At 31.6% G+C, this 18,985-nt stretch overlaps 1 protein-coding gene and 1 long non-coding RNA gene across 3 annotated transcripts; one reads left to right on the top strand and one right to left on the bottom strand.

Moving 5' to 3' along the window:
• The first annotated feature begins 3,885 nt into the window (after positions 1–3,885).
• LOC112421297 (protein NRT1/ PTR FAMILY 7.3) lies at positions 3,886–9,594 on the top strand. 2 transcript variants are annotated; one of them, XM_024782450.2, is made up of 5 exons: positions 3,886–4,078; positions 4,197–4,311; positions 5,318–5,535; positions 7,217–7,776; positions 8,452–9,594. In XM_024782450.2, the coding sequence occupies exons 1-5, from the start codon at positions 4,046–4,048 to the stop codon at positions 9,269–9,271; spliced, it is 1,746 nt and encodes a 581-aa protein (XP_024638218.1). In that variant the 5' UTR covers positions 3,886–4,045; the 3' UTR covers positions 9,272–9,594. The 2 variants fall into 2 exon arrangements, with proteins under 2 accessions (XP_024638218.1, XP_024638219.1); XM_024782451.1 differs by lacking the exon at positions 3,886–4,078 and having other exon boundaries at positions 5,300–5,535.
• Positions 9,595–16,961: 7,367 nt separating this feature from the next.
• Positions 16,962–18,536, bottom strand: LOC11418938 (uncharacterized). The gene is made up of 3 exons (XR_003011697.2): positions 18,407–18,536; positions 18,182–18,311; positions 16,962–17,288 (listed from the first exon to the last, which is right to left on the bottom strand). It is a non-coding gene; the product is annotated as an uncharacterized lncRNA (long non-coding RNA).
• Positions 18,537–18,985: the final 449 nt, after the last annotated feature.

The following is an 18,985-nucleotide window of genomic DNA, read 5'->3' as shown; positions in this document are numbered from 1 at the left end:
AAGAAATGTTGTTTTTTGTAATGATTCTGATAAAAGATTAGTTTGATAAAAAGAGGATAGCATGCATTTGTTGAAGAAAAAGATATTGAGTACAAAAAAGTTGATTGTGATGCGTTTAATCGATTATTGATTTAAATTTGATTATTGAAAAGTTTAAGATTACCAATTTTACGCAATTCAACTGCCTCAAACAAAGATTAACAAGATGCCTCATCTATGTCAATATTAATTTATTAACAAATTGTTTGTTTAGAGTTTAAGATCACCATATTGTGTTACAATTAAAGCATCTTAAACGAGGATTAACAATATGCCACATCTAAACTAATCATACTTCATAATAAAAGTTATCATTTTAATACTCAAATCACCAAGTTGTCACAAAATCAATGTCCTTAACACGTGAGATTAGCAAGATGTGTCACATCTAAATTAACCTTGATTTTATTAACAAATGTACTATTTTAGAATTTTCAGATCAAGTTGTCACAACTCAGACATTTTAAATATCATGGATTAACACGATGTTACTTCTAAGTTTTGTTTTGTTTTTACTTAAACATCAGGTTTATATCATTTCATTATATATCAAGTCGTAAAGACATGAGGTCCATCAACAAAGGTATGAGATCTAGTTAGAGGTATAGATACACGTGCTAATGTGTGAGCGATCTCATATGCTTTCCTACGATTAAACTCAACTGAGAGTTTTGGAAAATACGAATTACTGTTATTTTTACAATTATTCGTAATTTAGATATCAAGTCGTAAAGACATGAGGTCCATCAACAAAGGTATGAGATCTAGTTAGAGGTATAGGTACACGTGCTAATATGTGAGCGATCTCATATGCTTTCCTACGATTAAACTCAACTGAGAGTTTTGGAAATACGAATTACTGTAATTTTTACAATTATTCGTAATAATTCAATGAGTCACCGTGAGGACAAAGCTTCTTGTATTGTCCCGTATGCACATACCAATGTCTACCATATTGCGAGACGAAGGAAAAAAAAAGGCATCGATATTCCCACTTGAATCTTCCTAGCATAGTTTTAAAAATCGGCTCGAATCGACCGGTCGAACCAGTCCGACCAGGAACCGATAGGTGTTCCGGTTCGATTCATATATCAGATCGGCCGTGTATTTAAATCAGATAAAACTGATGACTCGGCCGGTTTTCCGAGCGAACCGGTTTAACACTTATTTTACTTTTAGAGTCATTAATTAAATCCTTTTAACACGTATTAATGCTATATTATTTCTGGTTTAATATTAATTAATAGTAATTCTCTATGCTTTAAATGATTTGACTTTTGTAGAAAAAAGTTCCTAAATTAAATTTTTTGATAGTGGTAACAAATGCAATTTATGAGAGTGAATCACTGGAACCTAACCACTGCATTAACCTCTTGTTTGTGTTAACAAATGCAATTTATTATAGGGTCATGCTAAGAGATGCCTCTGGGACAATGGTTAAACATACATAAAAGATAATTATTACCATAAAAGAAAACTATTTTTGACTTTATTATAAATTAATTACACATTTTCTTTTTCATATCCTTAACCAGTGTCCGGGAAGACCGGTTAGCATTTCCCTTTATTATATATGTAAGCATAGTTTTGAAAACCGGACCGGACGGTTGGACCGGTTGAACCGTGAACCGGTGGTGTGTCCAGTCCGGTTAGCTTAATGGATCGGTTATGTAATTGGACCGGTGGAAACCGGAATGACTCGGTTAAAACCGGCCAAAACCGGTGACTCGGCCGGTTTACAGAACCGCCGGTCCAATGCTTTGTTTTGGAAAAAAAAAAAAAACAGAAACAGAACAAAAGTCTGGAAGCATATCGCCTCTTGTTGAATTTATTCAGCTCTCTCTTGCGTTGAATCCGTGAAAGGGGGTTTTCAAAAGGTTGAGATTGCAGCTGAATGGACAGTAGGAAAAGAACTAACAGAGAAAGAAAAGGAAAAGCTTAATTGTGCGGCAGCTGTTGTTTGTGTGTGTGATGATCTTGTCTTGTTACAACTATCAGATAATTAGGGTTTTTACTTTTGGTTAATGGGCTTGTGAAATAAGCCCAATTCAAATGTTCTATGAAGGTGCAATTACAAAGCCTATATCAAGAAAAATTATAAAGTTCCTTCTAAAAAAATTGAAAAATTATAAATCATCTTTTAAAAATAAAATAAAATTATAAAGTATTGTTTTTTGAAGAATGTTTTTTGAAATAACTTGTTATTTCTTATTGAATAATTGTTATTTCTTGATATTCTATGGCTTTAAAAAATAAATTTAGCTTGATATATACTTTGAATATGTTAGTTTTTTAATTTTTAAGTGGCCGAGTCATTGGTTCAATTCGATTTAATATGGATAAATATCTATAAAAATTTAATCCTATTACCGAGTCAACTAGCCGAGTTATCCGGTTTAATCCGGTTCAGTCATGCGGTTCAACCAATGACTCAGTGGTTCAACCATTAACTCAGTGACCCAGTACCTCTACCGAGTCGATGACCGAGCCGAGTTTTAAAACTATGTATGTAAGTGTATAACCTCTTCAATTTTTTCATTAATGAGAACAAGTTTTTTTTTTTTTTTTTTTTTCATTCATGAAGAGCAGATCTTTATTAAAAATAATATTTTGTTTACAACTATTAAATATAATATAATACTTAAACAACAACAATCATAAAATTAATTGATATGCAAAACAAAACTATTTCCTATCAACAAAATGTAATTATTCAAATACTATTATACATTTTTTTTTGGTTGCGAAATACTATTATACAAATAATGCTACATGTCAGTTTCTTAGTTTTTAAGTGGCCGAATCATCGGTTCAATCCGATTTAATCTGATTAAATACCTATAAAAAATTATTCTTAAGGCCGAGTCATCAAACCAAGTTATTCAATTTAATTCGATTTAGTTATGCGGTTCAACCAATGATCCAATGGTTTAACCATTAACCTAGTGACTCAGTACCCCTGCTGAATTGATGAACAAACCGAATTTTAAAACTATGCTTCCTAGTGCCAGCTTCGTCCATCTCTGCACCCCAACACTACTTAGTTTCCCAATATTAATTGAACTTTTGTTGTGATTTAGTATTTCTTTTCAATTTTGTTTTCTATGCAAACCATTCGATTCATAACTTCTTTTCACTTATACACTATGACATCTCACTTATACACTATGACATCATATTCAACATAGTAGTATCATCATTTCTAGTCTAACTAGACATCATATACAAATGTATTTCCTTAAACCTTTTTCGAATCATTTTGAATTTAACCATCAACTATTTTTTTCTTCAAAATTTAATATAATTAAAAAAAAAAACTATATTAAGTTGAAAACAGTAAATAAATCACCGATTTTCAGTAGGCTTAATAATAGTTTTGATCCCCTTAGTATCACAATATCACAATTTTGCAATTTTTGCTCCCTATAAAAAAAATAACAAATCAACCCCATAAGTTTATCCTCTTTTGCACTTTTGACCCCTAAATCAATTTTGATTGGGTCAATGTCATACGTGACACCCATATCACTTTATTTAATAGGGCTAATTGCACTTTTGCCTCCCTTAATTTTATAATCTTACGATTTTGGCACCCTAAGAAAATAGAATGTCACATGTGGCACCTCACTTTAAGTGATGTAGGTGTCACGTATGTATTGACTTGGTCAAAATTTATATAGAGAGCCAAAAATAAAAAATAAAAAAGATAAACTTAAGAGGCTGATTTAATATTATTTTTTATATAGCGTCAAAATCGCAAGACTATAATAATTAAAGGATCAAAACTGTAATTAAGCTTTTTCGATATCGAAAAGAAAATAAAAATTATCGATTTTCATCCTACCTACCAAACCAACATACGAACCAGTAGTTTTAGGTCGTCTTCCCTTCCTCTATCCTTTCAAAACAAAGAAAAAGAGAGAGAAAAAAAATCTGGTTTACACTGACCGTGTATATGTAAAACCTAACTTCCTATAAACCTCTCTCCCGTGCATTGTTGATAACAATGGATGGAAACGAACAAGATTTTACGTCACAGGTAAAGCATCTCCAATTCGATTCACCATAAGCTTTGTGAAAATACGCTAATTTATGCGGGTTCTGAAAAAAATATGCACTTGTTGTTATTTAATTAATTTTTTGAATTGATTTGTAAGGTTGTTGAAGAAGAGGGTATCAATTCTTGTACAAAAGATGGGTCGGTTGATTTTTATGGAAAACCAGCTTTGAAAAATAGTTCAGGTAGATGGAGAAGTGCAACATTGTTGTTAGGTATCTATCCACACACCCTTCATTATATTTATGATTTAGGTGTTTTTTTTCCGATTATGGGTCTGTTTGGATTGACTTATTCGAGCACTTGTGAGATTACGGGTCTGTTGGGACTTGGGCGAACTTACTTATTATATTTCTTCTGTTTTGGTAGATAGATGAAACAACAATAGTCACTTAAAACTCTCACACGCAAGTGGAGGGGCAGGAGGTTTGAACTCCTTTCATAGCGTTTGGCCTAGCAATTTTGGCATTTTTGTCATTTGTGCTAGGATATTGAGACATTTTTAACCTATTTATATGAAGACTTTTTTTCGCAAGACACAATTTTGAGCTTCTAGCTTATAACGTTTTCTGATAAACTAAGGGCCTGTCTGGATTGTATTATTTAGCTTATGAAAAATAGCTTGTGCAAATAAATAAGTTTTTATGTTAATTCATAAGTTTTCACTAACAAAAATTGTAGCTGTTTGTTCATAAGCTACCCTGACAAACTTATGAATAATGCATAAAAGCTTATTTATTTGCATAAGCTGTTTTGCATATGCTAAAAAATAAGCCAATCCAACCAGGCCCTAATTCAAGTAGCTTATAGCTTAAATCTTAAATCTTATAACTTTCTTTTTTCTCTCAATTTTATGCTTGTAATCTTAATTGAAAAAATCAAACATAATTTCTTGTTTATAAGCTAGTTCAACTGCTAGCTTTATCAAATACTACAAATTCAATCAGCTAGCTTATCCGCTATAAGGTATCAACTATCCCTATAAGTTAGCTTATAAGTTATCTGCTATTTTTTACCAAACAGAGCCTAACTCTCTAGAATATCTATCTTATGAAAACAGTTTATAGCTTATATGAAAATAATTTGACTTTATGTTATCTTTTGTTATAGAAAGAACTCATACGTAAGCACTTATATAAAACTGTTTATCCAAACAATACCTATATCCATATCCATATTTTTATATTGACTAATTATGTATAGAATTGTAAATTGTGACAGTGAACCAAGGACTGGTTGCAGTGGCTTTCGCAGGAGTGGAGGCAAATTTGGTTATTTTCTGCAAGTTAGTATTGAAACAGACTAATGTTGAGGCAGCAAACACTTTTAGCATATGGATGGGAACTACCTATTTCTTCTCTTTAATTGGAGCTTTTCTCAGTGACTCATATCTAGGAAGATACCTCACTTGCATTATATTCCAACTTGTGTTCATCATAGTAAGTAATCAACATGGTCATGAGAACTCAATATTCTCACACAGCTATATTAACAAATGCAACTATATTCTCAGTATGTTTCTGCTTTTTTCTCTTTCGTTAACAGAAGTTTAGGAGTTGTTACCCCATTCCTACCATAGGGCGCATCACAAGTTTAGATAAGAGTTCAAAATAGCATTTTTAGATTATTCTTCAGGACAAATCTTATGTCATTGGCTCAATGCTTTAGTTGCTGTTTTTCCTGTTATCTAATTAAAATATGACAAGTAGCTCTTAGTATAATAACTTTTTCTTAGATAAGAAAATGTCAGTGGATTATGTTAGTTTCCAAGTTTTGAACTCTCCACCTCCTGATTAGTACTCCACTACTCCTTTGGTGTCCCTCACTTAACTCTCTGGAATATGTGAAAATCTACTTGTTATACTCTGATTGTACAACAGTAAAAACAATGCATTAAGCATTGCATACAAATTGTCCTATCCTTTGTTATAAAATTCATTGCAAACCTAATAGGATCAATAACTTAATTAGGCAGACTATGTTAATGAAGAGAAATGCTATATCGTGCGACATGAGACACCCACGAATTGCACAACACGCACTATAGCACGTGCACTTTCCATTTTATTGGTTATTTTTAATTTTATTTTTTACTCAATCTGGTTATTTAACATAAACAATAAATATTGAAATAAATATATGCAAAAGAGAAAGCATTTATGTCCTTGTCTCTATCACATGACCGCTTCACATAGCAGAGCTTTGTGGATACTATTAGCCTCAACCGACATGTCACAACTTATCTTTGTTGTCTCCCTTGTCTTCATTGCTTCCATTGTTGCTGTCTTCAAAGTTACCAAATAGAGGCTCCATACAACCACTACTCCATACTTCTCATATTGCAGCAAGTTTCATTTCATTATAAGATTCAAAATCATCAAATCACTTTACTTTTGATTATATAAAAAGTATTTGTTGCGAGATTTAAAATGGCTGAGTTTTGCCGCACCGACGTTAAGTCACATAGTTGTAGTGCAAACGAATCTAGGGTTAAACTGGACTTTTTGTATGAAATAGAATTTAAGAGATGGTCCCATCAAGACGCCACATAGTTCGCGGGATATGCACGACAATTGTGTCGTGCTATTCATCATTTTCCGTTAATGAATAATACCTTCTTGGTGTTGCTGTGTTTGGTATTTAGGGAGAACATCGGGAGCAACAATGGGTTAATCATTACGACTCCTAAGAGACCTGTACACCACATTTTCACCAAAATTTCGAGGTATTGAGTATACGTGGTGTGACTGTGAGACTAACCACTCACACTTGAATGTCCACCGTCTCCCTCCCAATCCTGAGTCTCCTACATTACTTTATCCTCTTTTGCTACCCATCAAACCGAATCAAGACTATCATACCACTTGTTGCATAGTTTTAGCGAGCACAAGAATCATAACACACTAACGATTAGGACAATTAGGAGACCTTGATACCACATCTCTATCCAAACTCTTAAGATTTTGAGTATATGGGTCACCTCTCTTATAATTCTGTCATCTAGTCCATTCCTAGTTGCTGTAGGACTAACCACTCACTTTAATTTCATGATGTTGCTAGATTGATCTAAAATGATATCTATCCTAAAGTTCAATTTTCCTTTGCTTTCATTTTATGTAGGGGTTGGTGGCATTATCTTTGTCAACTCACTTGTTTTTACTCAAACCACATCGTTGTGAACAAATAGGAGAGTTATGTGAATCAGATACACAAAATCAGTTTCCACTTTTTTACCTATCAATATATCTAATAGCTCTAGGAAGTGGAGTTTCTGACCCTGCATTACCAACACTTGGTGCTGATCAATTTGATGAGGAAGAACCTAAAGAACAAAGATCCAAGGCCTCAATTTATGGCTACTTTTATGTGGCATTGAACTTGGGATCATTGGTTGCTGAGACTATATTGGCTTACATAGAGACTACAGGACATTGGGTGCTTGGATTCTGGATATGTACATGTTGTGCAGGTGTTTCATTTCTTGTTTTGTTGAGTGGAACTCTTAGATACAGACACTATAAGACTTTTGGAAACCCTTTCTCTAAGTTTTCACAACTGATTGTACCCTTTTTGAAGAAAATGAAATTTCAAATACAATCAATTGGGGAAGATCTCTACCACGATGGTATTCAAGGGGATGATACTCGTGTTAGACGAATACACCACGCAAATGGCCTCAGGTACGTCTCTTAAGAACAAATGGAAGTGATTGTATTTTTCTCGCATTTTTTTATAATCAAAATATTAAATTAAAACAAGTACAAGGGGACAATATAGATTGGTCTAGTTTCTAGGGATTCAACTCAGATCTCACAAGGATTTGGATTCAAACCCAGATGCCAATGTGAGAACTTCATTGGCGAGTAATATGTATCTCTTTGTCAATGCTATTTGAGCATTGAGGCTTTCCCTAGTCCTGATGAGCCCCCAGGACCTCATCCCGCCTAAACTTTTTCTCTACAAAAAAAAAAAACGAGTACGAGAGATACTCAAATTCAAATACAAGAAAACTATAAGGACAAGTCCTCATACAAGCTATTAACTGTAATAGTAAACCAATTTCAAAAAAGCTTTGACGTGAGCTAACACTACTAGCATATTGAAAAGTTCAAGAAGTATAGTAGTGTTAGCCATACAATCTGTTGCAAGTTGTCAAGTATTCTATGACTACTTTTTTTAGTTAAAGGATAACAAACACGAGGAAAGCAACATGTAAAAAATATCTTTAAATAGTCTCCAAATTTTCTTTATTCATTTCGTTTCGGTGACATACAGGTGTTTTGATAGAGCTGATATTGTTTCTGATGATGCAACTGAGATGTTTTCTTTATTCATTTTGTTTTGGTGACATACAGGTTTTTTGATAGAGCTGGTATTGTTTCTGATGAGGCAACTGAGATGTTACTTGGTAAAGGCCAAAAATCATACAAATGGAATTTTAACAGTCTAACACAAAGCGAAGCGGTGACATATATTTTGAGAGTGTTACCAATATGGATTTGCACAATCTTCTCCTCTAGTGTTTTCATACAATTGCTTTCTCTATTTGTTGAGCAAGGTTCTACAATGGACAGAACATTTTTCAAGTTTCAGATCCCTCCTTCAAGCATGACAGCATTTGATATCATAAGCACATCAACATTTATCATATTACTCGACGTTCTTATTATTCCATTATACATTAAAGTGATGAAAAGACCTCCAAAACTTCCAAGTGAGCTACAAAGTATTGGCATCGGACTCTGCATTACAATAATAACATTGATTGTTGCTGGTTTTGTAGAGCAGAGAAGATTAAGTTTTGCCAGCAATGATGGTAAAGAGATGAGTTCTTTGAGTATTTTTTGGTTGATACCACAATATATGCTTTTAGGAATAGCAGAAGCTTTTGTGTATGTAGCACAGATGAACTTTTTCACGTCACAAACACCGGATGGCTTGGAAAGCTTGGGAATGGGGTTGTCTATGTTTTCATCTGCACTTGGTTGTTATGTTGGTAACTTTTTCTTGACTGTGGTAAATAAAATTACATCAAGTGGTCAAGGACAACATGGTTGGGTTTCACCTAATCTAAATGATGGTCATTTAGACAGGTTTTTCTTCTTGACAGCATTTCTAATTGCTATTGACTTGATTGTGTATATTGTATGTGCCAAAAGATACAAGGGCATATAATTGGAGAAAAGAGAAGAAGCAAACAACTAGGAAGTTGTAGTTTGGTTTGATAGAATGACAAGTGGAGTTAGATGTGTTTTACTCTTACATGGAAACAAATTCTTACATAGCATCAAGAAGGATTGTCTCTTAGTTTGGTGCCTTAGTTTCTGATTTTAGACATTTCTTCTCTTCATGTTTTAACAACTCTAGTGTCAAATTTATAACAAAACATGTCAATGGGTAGCTCATCCCTTTCCAAGGGTGGCCACATATTTAACTAGTTTTCAGCTTTTTATTGATACTTCTTATATTGATCATATTAACTGTTCCTGTTTCTCTCAGATCATTGGTCACTCACCCTATTGCAATCTCATTCTCCAACTCTTTGTTTTCCCCCCACAATATCAACAATATTTAGTGCAGATTTATCAGTCATGTAAAAACCAAATTTTGCTTTCACTGTTCTAGTTCAATAACATTACATTAAAGTTTAAACTAGTTGTACATGTGTTTGAAAAATCAATGCCAAGATATGGCTTGAAATTAAAGAAGAATGGTATTCATATTTTCAAACAAACCCATCAAAGGAGTGACTGTGTAACTTGTTGTCCGCTTGCCTTCTATTCATATGTAATCAATTCTTAATATATTATATAATGTATAAACAACTGTGGTTAAGGTGTTTGTTAAAATGCAAAAAATACTCAACTTGTCTTTAAAAAAAATAAAAAAAAATACCAGTGGAAACAGGAAGATTATTGAAGCCATCACCTCAAATGAACAAATGGAGTTGTATGAAAAAAGCGGTGGTTCAAAAGGGGACCTTGTTGACTTAAATCAACTTGAATACGGTATGACTTAAATTGTACTGACCACCAAGAAGATTAAAGAAGCGGTGGCAGCTGAAGTAGAAAAATGTATTGCAACTCTAATAAACATGCATAAACCTCATTTTGCTCCAATTAGGAGAAGAAGGTCAAATGAAAGATGTGATATTTGTCAATAATTCACTGTAATCATGAAGATAACAATCCTTACTAAAACACCAACAATTCAGACTGGAGGAATCTATTACATAATGATAGTTCAAATGATAATATATGGATAACAGCAAGAAAACTTGTAGTACAAGTAACTAGATTTACATTGTACTTTAGCTTGAGGATAGTACAATCCTCTTAAGGTAGTACAATTAGCATCTAGTATATATACTACCTTGTAATCCTTTTTCGGTTAATGAATCATTTCACACTTTTATCACATTCTTAATATGGTATCAGAGCCTGGTTGCACTTGTCCTTATCCATGTCGTTGTGAATCTATGTGCTGCTAGACAATTTCGCATGGAAGATCAAGTAATTCAATTCCTCGCTGGATTGAATGATACTTTCTCCGTTGTTAAGACTCAAGTCTTGCTTATGGATCCTTTACCTTCAATTAACAAGGTATATTCAATGGTTGTCTAAGAGGAAAGTAACAACACTGCACCTGCATTTGTTCCTATTGAAGATTCAAGCATACTTGTGAATGCTGCAGATGCAAGAAAGCCCTATGGTCGTGGTAAACCTCCTTCAGGTTCTACTCGATCAAAGAATACCTCAAGAATTGTACTTTTTTCCACAGGAACAACCACACTGTGGATTTCTGTTACCAGAAGTATGGATATCCCAATGCAAATAAATCCCATGCTTTTTCTAATGTTGTTGCTTCTGAGAGTTCCATTGATTCTCGGTCTATTAGTCTCAAACTGGTTTGACTCAAGAGCAATATGTTCATTTGGTATCCTTGCTTCAGCAATCATCTTTGGTTTCTCCAGCATCTACCCCTAATCCTGATAGCAGAAACCACATTGCTTCTCCTTCTATTTCAGGTATAAACATTGTCATTTCTTGATCTATGAATGTCCAAATGAACCATTGGCTTATTGAATCAGGAGCTAATGAACACATTTGTTCATATTTGAATTTACTACATTCTTTTCACAAAATCAAACCTATGAATGTTGTTTTTCCTAATGGAACTTCTGTTATTGTTCATTATGCTAGTACTGCAGTTTTCTCACCCAATTCCCTATCACAAATGTCCTTTATTCACCTCATTTTAAAGTCAATCTTATTTCAGTTTCCAAACTTATTCAGGTTTTATCTTATCAGGTTAATTTTTTACTTGACAAATGTGTCATACATGATATGAAATCTCAGAAGATGATTGGTTTGTGTAGTCTTTGTGATGGACTCTATAGGTTGAATACTGCCTCATGTTCTCAGGAGTCTTCAGTTTCTTCTCTCACAAGTCATAGTTCAAGTTTCCATTCAAATGTTTCTTTAAATTAATGTAATTCTGTTTGTTCAAATGTAGCTATTTCCTTTATTCCTTCCAATGCAATCTGGCACTTTAGATTAGGGCATTTGTCTAATCAAAGATTGTCTAAGATGCATCAATTGTACTTTTCAATTTCTGTTGATAATAAAGCTACTTGTGATGTATGCCATTTTTCCAAACAAAGAAAGTTACCTTATAATTCCAGTCATTCTATTGCTAAATCCAAGTTTGAATCGGTGCATTTTGACATTTGGGGTCCTTTGGCTCAAACCTCTATTCATGGTCACAAATACTTCCTCACCATTGTTGATGATTTTAGTAGATTCTTATGGCTCATTTTACTTAAAAATAAGTCAGAAGTATCTTCACATGTCAAAAATTTCATACAATTGATTGAAAATCACCATCATATTACACCTAAATTCATCAGATTAGATAATGGCCCTGAATTTTTATTGTCTGCTTTTTATGCTTCAAAGGGTATTATTTATCAAAGATCTTGTGTTGAGACCCCTGAACAAAATGGTAGAGTGGAAAGAAAGCATCAACATATCCTCAATTTTGCTAGGGCTTTACTTTTCCAATCTAAACTTCCTAATATTTTCTGGTCCTATGCCGTTTTGCATTCAGTTTTTCTCATCAATAGAGTCTCTACTCCCCTTCTTAAACACAAATCTCCATATCAAGTTCTATATAATTCTTTACCTGATGTTCATTCTTTTAAGGTGTTTGGTTGATTGTGTTATGCTTCCACACTTCAAGCTCATAGAACCAAGTTACAACCTAGAGCCAGAAAGTGTGTTTTCTTAGGATATAAGTCAGGTTTCAAAGGATCTGTGCTCTTTGATCTTGATTCTAGAGAAATCTTTGTCTCTAGAAATATTGTCTTTCATGAATTAATACTGCCATATCCTTCTTCTTCCACTTCCCCTACTTCAAATTGGCAATATTTTTCACATTCTTCCAGCCATCCTTCTGTTTTTGATGCACCTGACACTTCACTCTCATCTTCATCCTCTATTCCACTTATTCCTTCTCATTTACCTCTTACCAGTAACACACCTATCACCATTTATTCCTCCATCTCTTAGAATATCTACTAGAAATAAAGTCACCCCTATTTATCTGCAAGATTACATTTGTAATGTTCCATCTACTTCTCATGCCAATAACAGTCATATACAATATCCTATTTCTAATTTTGTTTCTAATACACATTTATCTAACTCACATTCCATTTTTGCTACGTCCCTTATATCCTACACTGAACCAAAATCATATGTTGAGGCTATCAAACATGACTGCTGGAAACAAGCAATGCAAAATGAACTTGCTGCTCTTTGATCATACTGGAACTTGGTAAATAGTGGATCTTCCTTCATCGATTAAACCTATAGGGTGCAGATGGGTTTATAAAGTAAAGCATCATGATGATGGGTCCATTGAAAGATACAAATCATGTTTAGTTGTTAAAGGGTACAATCAAATTGAAGGCTTAGATTACTTTGACACTTTCTCACCGGTTGCCAAAGTAACTACAGTTAGACTAGTTATAGCTTTTGCATCCATTAATCACTGATTTTTACATCAATTGGATGTAAACAATGCCTTTCTTCATGGAGATCTTCATGAAGATGTTTACATGACCATTCCTCCAGGTGTTTCTACTTCAAAACCAAACCAAGTTTGCAAGCTATCAAAATCTTTATACTGACTCAAGCAGGCTAGTAGAAAATGGTATGAGAAGCTCACTGGTCTGCTTATTTCCAATGGTTATCAACAAGCTACTTCTTATGCTTCCTTGTTCACCAAGAAAACTCCTACAAGTTTTAATGTGCTTCTTGTTTTTGTTGATGACATAATTCTTGTTGGTGATTCTCTTCCTGAAATGACCTTTATCAAGAATGCATTGAATCAAGCCTTCAAAATCAAAGATCTTGGTACCCTCAAATATTTTTTTAGGACTTGAAGTTGCTCATTCCCAAAGTGGCATTTCTCTATGTCAGAGAAAGTATTGTCTGGATTTATTGCAAGACTCGGGGCTTCTTGGTTCCAAACCAGTTACCACCTTCTGACCCATCTATCAAGTTACATATAATGATAGTTCAAATGCTTTCCCTGATGTTTATGCTTATAGAAGGTTAAATTTTGCATTGTTTAAATTGTAATGTAATTAAGACATTTATGAGCAAACATATGAGAAAAGAGATGTGTTTATAGAATTATGTGTCAAGAGAGAGCTTTTCAAATCGGTCTCTAATAATAATAATAATAATAATAATAATAATCATGATGATGATGATGATGATAACTAGACCATTGAACCGTGCTCACGCACGTGTCATACAAAAGAACAAATATAGTGAAAATATGAAAGTAAATACTTTACTTTGAATCGAAATAATAGTATATTTAATTCATAAGATAAATTGCCACAAACGTTTTTACTTTACCATATTAAACAATTTCCATGACATCGACCCTATTACGGTAACATAACATATAAATTTAATGACATAGTTTATTGAAGAAAAGAAAATCCAACGTCTGTCAACATAAAAATAGTACTGATATGCAATAACAACAATACTACAAAACAAAGTGCTACACATTACGGAAAACTTCTCTGTAGACCATATTTGATGTCACAAAAAATTAGGAACATAAGCGTTAGAATGTGTAAGGGAATTAGTTTAATATTATTCTCCAAAAAAAACATCAGAAGGAAACACAAGTCTTATTTAAGTTCTGTTTAGTCCTTTCCAAAAAAAATGACATTTTCATAAGTAGAAAAAATAGGAAAGATTAGGACTAATCTTATAATTATGTTTTTAAGTTCTAAAATAGGTGCTTGTATATTCAAAATGAAAAAGAATAAGGGCCATATGTTTCATCAAAACCAAAAATTAAAAACTAACGATCTGTTTAGTGTTTTTCAATAAAAATAGCATATTTTGTTAGGTAGGAAAAGATTTCATCAGAAGGAAACGTAGGAAAAGATTGCATCAGAAGAAAATAATCGGTTTTATGCTTTCCATAAAAAGGGGACATCTTGATAAGTATTGCTTCACAAAAAATTAGGAACATAAGCGTTAGAATGTGTAGGGGAATTAGTTCAATATTATTCTCCAAAAAAACATAAGAAGGAAACGCATGTCTTATTTAAGTTCTGTTTAGTCCTTTCCACAAAAAAAATGGTCATTTTCATACGTAGAAAAAATAGGAGAGATGAGAAATAATCCTATAAAGGATTTGTTTATTTGTTTAGTAAAATTAAGCAAAGAAGTTAGGTTAAATCTATGTCAAAATCTTGCGTTCGGGTTAACTTTAAGGAATAAGAGATAAAGTGTTGAAATAAAGATTATCTGAAAGCAATTTGTTTTGTTCAAAACAATAGGAGCGATTTAGGAGTGATCTGTTGCTTTTATTTTGATTAAATTAAACAGGGTTAATTAAATATAGGGGTAATACAGTAAAATTAAGCATTAGGGTTAGGTTAAATCTAGGGCAACAATTAGCGTTCGGGTTAACTTTAAGGATAGAGTTAATTAAATATAGGGGTAATACAGTAAAATTAAGCATTAGGGTTAGGTTAAATCTAGGGCAACAATTAGCGTTCTGGTTAACTTTAAGGATAGGGTTAGTTAAATATAGGGGTAATACAGTAAAATTAAGCTTTAGGGTTAGGTTAAATCTAGGGCAACAATTAGCGTCCGGTTTAACTTTAAGGAATACGAGATTGTTCAAAAAAATAGGAGGGATTTGTTTTGTTCAAAAGAATAGGGTTAATTAAACATAGGGGTATTTTTTTTTTATGTTTATCTGTTTAATAGGATACGATTAGGAACAATATGTATCTGTACGATTTTATATTTTAAACAGGGGTAATACAGTAAAAGCAAGCATTGAATTTAGGTTAAAGTTAGGGCAACAATTAACATTCTGGTTAACTTTAATAAATAAAAGATTTGATATTTTAAGCAGGGGTAATAGAGTAAAAGCAAGCACTGAATTTAGGTTTAGGATAAAATTAGGGCAACAATTAGCATTCGGATTAACTTTAATAAATAAAAGATTTGATATTTTAAGCAGGGGTAATACAGTAAAAGCAAGCACTGAATTTAGGTTTAGGATAAAATTAGGGCAACGATTAGCATTCGGGTTAACTTTAATAAATAAAAGATTTGATATTTTAAACAGGGGTAATACAGTAAAAGCAAGCACTGAATTTAGGTTTAGGTTAAAATTAGGGCAACAATTAGCATTCGGGTTAACTTTAATAAATAAAAGATTTGATATTTTAAACAGGGGTGATACAGTAAAAGCAAGCACTGAATTTAAGTTTAGGTTAAAATTAGGGCAACAATTAGCATTCGGATTAACTTTAACTAGATTTTTTACCCGTGCTCTGCTCGGGTTTATTGCAAAGGGATTGACATACGAATAATAAAATGCAATATATAATTGTTAACGGTGAAAAAATAAGTTGTAAGGTCACGTCTTTCCATTTGCAAAGCTCTAAATATTAAAATATATAATTTTTGTGTTGTGTGTGAAATTTTTACACGGTTTAGGTTTTTTTTAGAGAGACATGTTTAGGGCTTGGTATATATAACCAAGTTTACATAGAAATTAGGGTAGCCGAGTTTGCATGAAAATTAAGGTATTCTGTTTGTAAACGTATTAAATAAGTGTAGAAAATATTGTAAAAAAAAAAAAGGCAACATGATAGAATGAAATAATGGCATGAAATTGGTTAAAAAAAAGTACAAAATATTATTAAAAAAAAAGCATGAAATTAGTGCGATGAATTTTTCTAGTATTGTGTACAAAATATTGTCAAAAAGAAAAAGGCAAGAGGATAGCAAAAAAAAAAAAGGCAAGAGGATATGAATGAAATTGGTGCGATCCATTTTTTTAGTATTAAATAAGTGTACAAATTATTTCCTTAAATAAGAAAGTGTACAAAAAATGTATAAAATAGAAGGCAGCATCAAATATTTCCTTAAAAAAAAAAAAAAGGCAAGAGGATAGGAATGAAATTGGTGCGATGCATTTTTTTAGATGAAATTTGTTAGGTTAAATAATTGCAACCCTAATAAAGCAAATGAGCGGAAAAAAATTAGGTTAAATTGTTGCAGACCTAACAAAAATTAGGATAAGGATATGCTCATAGTTTCTAGAACAAACGTGGATCATCAAATAAGTGTAGAAAATCTTTCCTTAAAAAAAAAACGTCAAGAGGATAGGAATGAAATTGGTGCAATGCATTTTTTTTAGATGAAATTTGTTAGGTTAAATAATTGCAAACCTAATAAAGCAAATGAGCGAAAAAAATTAAGTTAAATTGTTGCAGACGTAACAAATTAATAAATAAGGATAAATAAAAGATAATAATAATAATATTATACACTCAAATTTTTCTTGTACATTTAATATACAATAAATTAATAATTTCACATCATGAAAAAAAGTTGCATTCACAATCCACAACACTAAGATTTCCAACAGAATAAAACGATATTCACTCAATTCTTTGTCATACTCGTACATGGAAAAAAAAATCTACGAAATAGTTCAATTGTTATTTCTTATACACTTAATCCAAATGTATTATTATCTCAGAGTATTTTGTAATGCTCCATATTATGACTCTTCTTCTTTTTCATAAACGGCTTTTTAGTCACCATTTCTATTCACTTTGTCTAACCATCTGAAATAAAAAACAATAAAAGATATATAAAAAAAATAAAAAGCTTTACGTAATCTAATAAAAGAAAATGAAAATGAAAAAAAACAATATATGTTAATGATAGATTATCAATTTTCAATCATGTACAAACAAAAATCTAAAAAGATGAACAATGGAAATTGAATTGATTTTTAGAATATGACTCGTGGAAAATAAGATGAACATAAGAAAACACAGAAAAATGCAACAAACAAAGAAAATAAGGGTTTAGAGAAACTTTCAATAATTTGGATTATATGTCGAAAGTGATGTGAAAATTGTGAGTATCATAAGCAATATTTATTTATAGGAAAAAACATTAAGTAATCACAATAATTACTTTTATAAAAGGGTTAAATATGTTTTTATTCTCTATAAATATATCAATTTTTTCTTTTAGTCCCTCTAAAATTTTCCTTCAACTTTTAGTCTTTATAAAATTTTCAATCACTACTTTTGGTCCTAATTTTAAGTTAATTTTAGTTTTTTTTAATGAAATTGTGCAGAAATGTGTAGAATATTGTAAAAATATTTAAAAAAAAAAGAATATTTTGACAAAACATAAATAAAATATGAATTTTTAACCGTAAAAAATATAAAAATTCATATTAAATTCATGTTTTGTTAAACAATTCTAATTTTTTTTGGGAGACATTCTTATAATATTATGAATTTTTCTGAAAAATTTTATTCAAAAATATTAATTCTACATATGATTTTATTTTAAAATAGGGATCAAAAGTGAAGATGGAAAATTTTTAAGGGACTAAAAGTTGAAGGAAAATTTTAGAGGGACTAAAAGAAAAAGTTGGTATATTTATAGGGACCAAAAACATATTTAACCCTTTATAAAATGAGCAATGATAGATAGACACCCTTAACGTGTATTCCCATAAGCATTTTCATAGCAGAAACACAAATTATTCTCATGGCACCATGGAAGACCAGGCATGACACACATGTGATTGCAATCTTCGTTTTTCTTGCAGGGGTGAATTCCGTTTTCTATTGTAAACCATAAAATAATAAAATAATTAGGGTCAATAAAAGAGATGAAAGATTGTGTATAAAATAAAATTTGAGAGGATAAAAAAATGGACCTATTTCTTGGGCTGCAATGTTAAGCAGGAAAACACATATGATCATAATATAAGCAAATTTGAAAATTGTAGTCATGTTTCTGCTCCTTTGCATATAACGAAAAGTAAATTGTTTGATCATTTCCTAATTTTTAGCACTTATATATTGACAAATACATTTTTACAGGGTAATCAATAGACACCATAAATAATAATAAAATAATTAAATATCACTTGATTGTATCCATGTGTCGTGTTTGTCTTTTTCGACAATCAATTTATCGCATTTCTTATAAAGATTTCATCTTCACTATTATTATTATTATTATTATTTTATCCACTTTATTTTTCCCCTTTTTGGCTTTTCATGATAGAAACATGCTAAATTTCAAAAGAGAATAATGTTTTTTTTTTGAGTAAACAGGATGTTGTTTTTATTTAATAGAAAATAATATATATATATATATATATATATATATATATATATATATATATATATGTAAATTCTTTTAGGATGGAGAATGACAAAATAGTTCAAGTCAAAGAAACAATATATCTTCAAAATACACGAATTAAGATACAATAAATCTTAACCGACAT

The sequence above is a fragment of the Medicago truncatula genome, chromosome 4 (assembly GCF_003473485.1).
Source record: "Medicago truncatula cultivar Jemalong A17 chromosome 4, MtrunA17r5.0-ANR, whole genome shotgun sequence".
In the NCBI taxonomy this organism is placed as follows: domain Eukaryota; kingdom Viridiplantae; phylum Streptophyta; class Magnoliopsida; order Fabales; family Fabaceae; genus Medicago; species Medicago truncatula.
This window is presented reverse-complemented; position numbering and strand designations above follow the sequence as displayed.

Coding starts and splice junctions, on each gene's coding strand:
- LOC112421297 (XM_024782450.2), top strand. CDS start 4,046: ATGGATGGAAACGAACAAGATTTTACGTCACAG. Junction 4,079..4,196: donor AACAAGATTTTACGTCACAG/GTAAAGCATCTC, acceptor TTGATTTGTAAG/GTTGTTGAAGAAGAGGGTAT. Junction 4,312..5,317: donor AAGTGCAACATTGTTGTTAG/GTATCTATCCAC, acceptor AAATTGTGACAG/TGAACCAAGGACTGGTTGCA.